Genomic DNA, 5,841 nt, shown 5'->3' with positions numbered 1-5,841 from the left:
AAAAAAGAACAAGTGTCAGAAACATCACTGCAGGAAGAAGTAAAAATGGAAAATGGTTTTGCAGGACAAAAGCCATTCGCCTGAACTAGTGCAGGAATTTACCTCCTTGTTTACTACAAAGCAAGAACACCATGATAAAGTAAGTCTGTCTGAGCTTTGTGAGAGGTAACTTCTGTATCAGGAGATGCATTGAATTCACAATCTCTATCATAGATGTTTGCTTCCTTTGGTATGAAACTGACAGACCATCTTAAACCTTTCCCTTGTCAAATTATGCAACAGGTTTTAATGTACTGGAGGAGCAGCAATACCAGCAAACAACTGTTTCCTTTCGCTGAAAACGTTACGATTTTGACATACAAATTGGGGCGGAAATCTCATTACACTTGAAAGAGAAGCACTGACCTCTAAAAGAACCCCCACACTTGAGTGAAATCTGTCAAATATAATACAAAAGATTGTTTCGATGTATTCTTCTTATGCAGATCCTGGGATATAAAAGCAAATCTAGTGCAAACCCACATGACCTTGACCAGGACGGCGTTCTGTAAAATATTTTTAATTTGCATTCTTCTCACAAAAATATCTTGAAAGGTCATTTTTTTATACAACATCCTGAACGTGTACAAAAGAATCAGTGGCAGGTGGAGACAAAGGAATATTTGCACTTGTCCTTATCAGACCTTTCTGAGCTTTGGACAAGACTTAAGAATAAATATTACCCAGAAGTCAGAGCGCCTACATCATCCGTGTGTTTCCTTTGGGTGTTTGCAGGTCACAGGGTGATTACAGACTGTCATAGATTTTGCAGTGCAGGTACGCCAGCTTCTCGGCCCTGCTTTTCCTCAGCAAGGGAAACCACTCATGACGGCTCAGCTCCACAACCTTGTAGCCTGCCAACTTCAAATGTCGCCTCTTCATGGCATGAAGGCCCAACAGCTGCTGTGAATGGCAGCAGTAGTGGTTCCTGCTGGAAACCTGGATTGCCAGTTTGACTGTGGCTTTGGCATCCTGTGGGTCGGAGCCAGCAGGGGTACTGTGTTTAGTAAGAGTTTCTATCAGGTCACTGGTCAGGTCAAGGCCTGTGACAAACAGTCTCCCATCATCAAGTCTTTCTCTGGGAAGAGGTGTAGTCTTAGGAGATGGAGTTAAAGGCTCTGTTATGGTTTTAGTGTTCATCAGCTGTGCTAAAAGTTCATCAGTTATCGCTGCCCCTAGATTAATTTTCCCCCACCCTTGGTTTAAAGTTACTGTGGATTGATCCTTCTCAGGATATAATGTGGTCGAGTGGGATGTTGGGTTAACGGGTATCGGCTTTCCCGTGGAGTCAAGATGAACTTCCAGGTCAATGGAGCGAGTGTGAGGCAGAATCATTCTCTTGCACACAAACTCCTCTCCTCCGAGCAGATCTTGGAGAGAGGATTCAGCCTCCTGAACCTCAGGTTTGTGGCACACATCTGACTGAGCGAACGTCCATAGCAGCTCAGCTATCTCCTCCCTAAGTTCGCGGCTTAACCGTGGCCCGGTCCACTGAGGCAACTCCAGAGCCACGGCTCCGTCCAGAGTCAGCAGGTCTTTCTTCAGCTCCAGCTGTGTTGCTTTCAGCGCTTGCTTGACAAAGTCAGGGCTCAGAGCTAATGCAATCATGTCCTCTGGGAAGTGAGAGACAAAGGCCAGGCCTAGCAGACCAGTGAGCAGATGCTCTGGGTATCGTTGGAATTCGGCCTTCCTCTGTCTCAGGGCTTCTGTCAGGCTCGGATAGAAGCTCGGACTCTGAGCCGGGAGAAACCTTAATGAGCTGAGGGCCCAGAGCAGTTTGCATGAGTCCTTGCTCCTGCAGTGTGGCACGAGCGAGGGCACTCTTTCAGCCACGGCAACAAGGATGTCATCATTGCGATAATGCAGTGCTGAGCAGGCCAACGCCACGTGCATCAGGCCCTGAACACCCATCCTGGGGGCCCGTCGAGGAACCTCCTGTGTCATGGCCTCCATCCACGCTCTGTGGTACAAATAACTAAAACGCAAGAGTTTCAGCACATTCACCATCGCAAAGTCACTCATCTCTCTCACAGAGGAGACTGCCTTATCAACAATAGATGCCACTGCACTCTGAGATATTGAAGTTTGGGATTTAAAAAGCCCCAGGCACACAACACCAGCCTCCTCGGGGTACAATTGTTGTAAATGGTGCAAAAGAAGCTGTTGTACAGGATGGATTAAGCCTCTCGGGCACTTCCTACCTTCTCCCATGATATACAACAGCTGGACTAGTTCAGGGGCCCCCATCTGTCCCACGTACAGATGGATCGAGTCATAGAGGTGCTGTAAGAACTGGGGGACCTGTCTCCCGATACAGCGCCACAAATCAGCAGCCAACAGCAACTGGTGTAAAGTCATCTGGCTGGCCCGGCGGCTCAGCTCGGTCTCGTACAGCCCGAGCACCGTGTGGTCGGAGGGCATTTCCAGCCACACAAACGACTGCAGCACTTCCAGCAGCTGCAGGTCAGTGAAGAGGCGCAGGTTTTCCACAGAGTAGCGCAGGAGCATGACAAAGCGCTGGTTATTCCTTATCAACGACGTCTTGTCCGGGTCCACGCGGCTGAGCTCCACGAGAAACTGAGACACATCGGATGGCTTCATGCTGCCTTTTAAAACAGCAACTTTTTGGAGCATGGGGGACACATCTTCCCATTCTACTGGGGGAGGCCGCTGGGTGAGGTCAAGGGTCATGGAGGCATACTCAGGCCGGCATTTGTTGAAAACACGTGGATCCACTTTAACGTCCGGACGTACGGGTTGCCTGTGGTACAGTGACACTGTTGGCGGCCTCTCGGGTTCAGAGCTCTTGTTGAATGCTAAGTCGAGAAGTGTGTTTTTTGCGCTGGAAAGATGCCGCGAGGAACTGACGCTGTAGCGGTTGCCCTGTTGCCAGAAGGAAGGGGCGAGAAAGGAGAGACACCTTTCGTCCTCGTCGTTATCTGTGTGGCTCCCGGAGGTTGCAGCGTTCCTCTCAGAGCGATGATATGAAGACGGGTTGTAAAACAGCCTGTAACCTCCATGGAGAGAGGGCTCCTGGTGTTGAGATGCCCCTTTCTTCCCCTCCTGCTCGTCTGCCTCCTCCTCTGTTTTGCCATAGAGGGGTTGAGCCTGGGTTAAATTCTTTCTCAAGCCTCTGAGGCAGCGCAGCCTGGGCCCACGTTGACACAGCACACAGGCAGCCATCAATATGCAACACTAAAAAGAGCAAACATACACGTTAAGTCAACCAAACCTCTTATTTCTAATTTGCAATAATTTAAGCAAATAATACGCAAGATGTTTATTGCCCCTGGCATCCCTAATTTTTGCAGGGATGCCAGGTGCTTCTAAATCATGATTGGAAGAAACAAAAATGTTGTGACCGAGTTTTAGGCATAGACTGTAAAAGATGGATGACATGAGTGCTCCACAAAAGTGAGGCCAAAGTGATTGCACACCTCTTCCATTTTAATGGATGGGACATGGACCCAATCTAAAAAGCAGTTTGAGATAGTTTCTGTAATTTAAGGTAGTTCTCATCATTTATGTATAATGGGAGGAAGAAGAGACACGTCATCCACATTTATAAACAGTCTATGATTATAAGACATTCATATTTGATATGAGCAGATACGAAGGACTGTATAGAAAGTGAATTTTGGCAAGGACACATTTTATTTGTTAATGTTTCTGGGTAAGATTCATTAATTTCAGAACCTGTCAATGACGTGTTGCCTAATGGTGCTAATGAATCCTTATCAATGGAACAGATTTTGTTCAGAATGACCAAGCACGGGTGAATGGAATTACCTAACTTTGGCTAATATATGTATATATTTATTTATATGAGAAATAGCATAGTGCCTATTTATTGAAACTATTTATTTTATTGTCAATCATTTCATCTGTATTTGGTGAATACTGCACTGTTTTGATATTTTTCTCTATTTATATGCTGTACAAACTGAATTTCCCCTGGTGTGTGGATCAATAAAGTTCTGTGAAATATTTTATTCCTCTAATGAAAACCATGGACACAGGAAACTAAATAATCTTTCTACTTATATTTCTAACGATACACAACACTGACTTTTTTGTACCTGAAACTCACAAACCCAGTTGTGTGTCTAAAAGCAATCATGCTAAATAAGTGTGTCAATACACAGTAATAGATGACCTGAATGATGACACACAGAGCTGAACCAACCTAGTGTCTCTTTGCCTCTTCAGTCTAAACCATGGTTATAGATTATTCCTGCGGAGACAAATCCGTCTCTATAGTTAAAACATTTACTGTGTCTGTCACTTCCTGGGCTGAAGTCATGCAACTTCACACGTTCCGTCTAAACACTGAGTGTTTCCCTGCAAGAGAGCAACCGGTAACACTTCCTGCAAATGTAACGAATCCGCGTGAATGTGATCATGGTGATAATACAACGTTGATCTCACCTTTTAACGCTCAATGGATGAATCAGTTCATGCTGCAGCAGGAACATGTCAGTTTAACCTCATGTGGCCGAGAGAGGAGGAGACAGACATTACACCGGAAACCCAGTAAGTCGAGCTTCAAAACAAAAGAAGCCAGACATTGTTTGTTAGATGCTGAAACCGATGATGTAGTCAAATCCGGATTAGACTTCGTGTTGTGTTGTAAATAATGTTTATTATATATCTAAATGTGCAGTTTAACCATTAGATTCTAGGATGAATTGTTGTTAAGTACCGTGTCGTGCTTTTCTGTATCTTATTGTGGCAGGCTGATATAGTTTCCGTTGAGAGCCGCCATGACTGAACAGAATTTGACCTACGGTAGCTGGGTGGGGTCAAACATCGAGGGGGAGGGAAAAGAAAAACAGAGAAGCGAAAAGAAGAGAAGAGAAGAGTAGAGAAGAGAAGAGAAGAGAAGAGAAGAGAAGAGAAGAGAAGAGAAGAGAAAAAAAAGAAAAGACAAGAAAAGAAAAGAAAGGAAGAGAAATGAAAGAAGAAAAGTGAAGACAAGGGAAAGAAAACAAAAGATAATTCTTCATCCTACAATATATGCAATACATATATTTGATAAGATATTTCCCAATACAATCTGAGGTTTTATATAATTCAAACTTTAATTCTTATCATCAATTATCCTTGCAAAAAAATCATTTGCTATTGATTTACTGATAAAGTCTGATTTAAGTTTTAAGAATCTTCAACAATTAAGTCAAACTTTGATTTATTTACTTCGTCAAATGAGACACGTGAAACAGAACCTCTGTTGATGTGAGGAGTCAGAATATCTACTATTAAAAGGCACACATTTTATAACAACAAGATCTTGTGGTTTACAAGCCATGGAGGCAGCAAATTATGACTTATACAGATTATAATAATTATCTTTTTATATCCTGAATATATATCAGGATCTATGCTTCGGGTCATTGTGGTTTCATTGTGTGGTTATTATTGAGCATAGCACGTGAGATATCAATGTTGATTTACAGCTAATCAGAAAGGTTTACACTGTTACTGCATATTCGATAACAATTATACAATTAACAAAGCTTGTTTTCGTTTGTCTTTTCTATAAAAAACATAATCCTGCTTTATTTTGTTTGTGTTGTGTTAACTGTTTCCGACAGAACTTGAAAGCAACTGTTGACTGACCTGTAACACTATATGTTTATTAGCTTCTTAATTTGTTTTTTTGTATGAATCAGAAGTAGAATCAAGGTTCAAAATCAAGAGTGGCTTAGTTAATATCTTCTTAATTTTTGGGGATATGAATCTGAGGAATGTACTCCTCTGTGAATAAAATGTAACTTTTATTTTCAAACAAGGCAAATTAAG

At 43.0% G+C, this 5,841-nt stretch overlaps 1 protein-coding gene across 1 annotated transcript; it reads right to left on the bottom strand.

The window, feature by feature from the left end:
• Positions 1 to 543: 543 nt before the first annotated feature.
• On the bottom strand, positions 544 to 4,546 carry LOC133967660 (FAST kinase domain-containing protein 5, mitochondrial). The gene is made up of 2 exons (XM_062403247.1): positions 4,468 to 4,546; positions 544 to 3,234 (listed from the first exon to the last, which is right to left on the bottom strand). The coding sequence occupies exon 2, from the start codon at positions 3,220 to 3,222 to the stop codon at positions 787 to 789; it is 2,436 nt and encodes an 811-aa protein (XP_062259231.1). The 5' UTR covers positions 3,223 to 3,234; positions 4,468 to 4,546; the 3' UTR covers positions 544 to 786.
• Between the last annotated feature and the right edge of the window lie 1,295 nt (positions 4,547 to 5,841).

The sequence above is a fragment of the Platichthys flesus genome, chromosome 13 (assembly GCF_949316205.1).
Source record: "Platichthys flesus chromosome 13, fPlaFle2.1, whole genome shotgun sequence".
NCBI classification, from domain to species: Eukaryota; Metazoa; Chordata; class Actinopteri; order Pleuronectiformes; family Pleuronectidae; genus Platichthys; species Platichthys flesus.
Note: the sequence above shows the minus strand (reverse complement) of the source record. Positions and strands in the feature narration are given on the sequence as shown.

What these genes read in the sequence shown, in the direction of transcription:
- LOC133967660 (XM_062403247.1), bottom strand. Translation starts at nt 3,222, where the DNA reads ATGGCTGCCTGTGTGCTGTGTCAACGTGGGCCCAGGCTGCGCTGCCTC.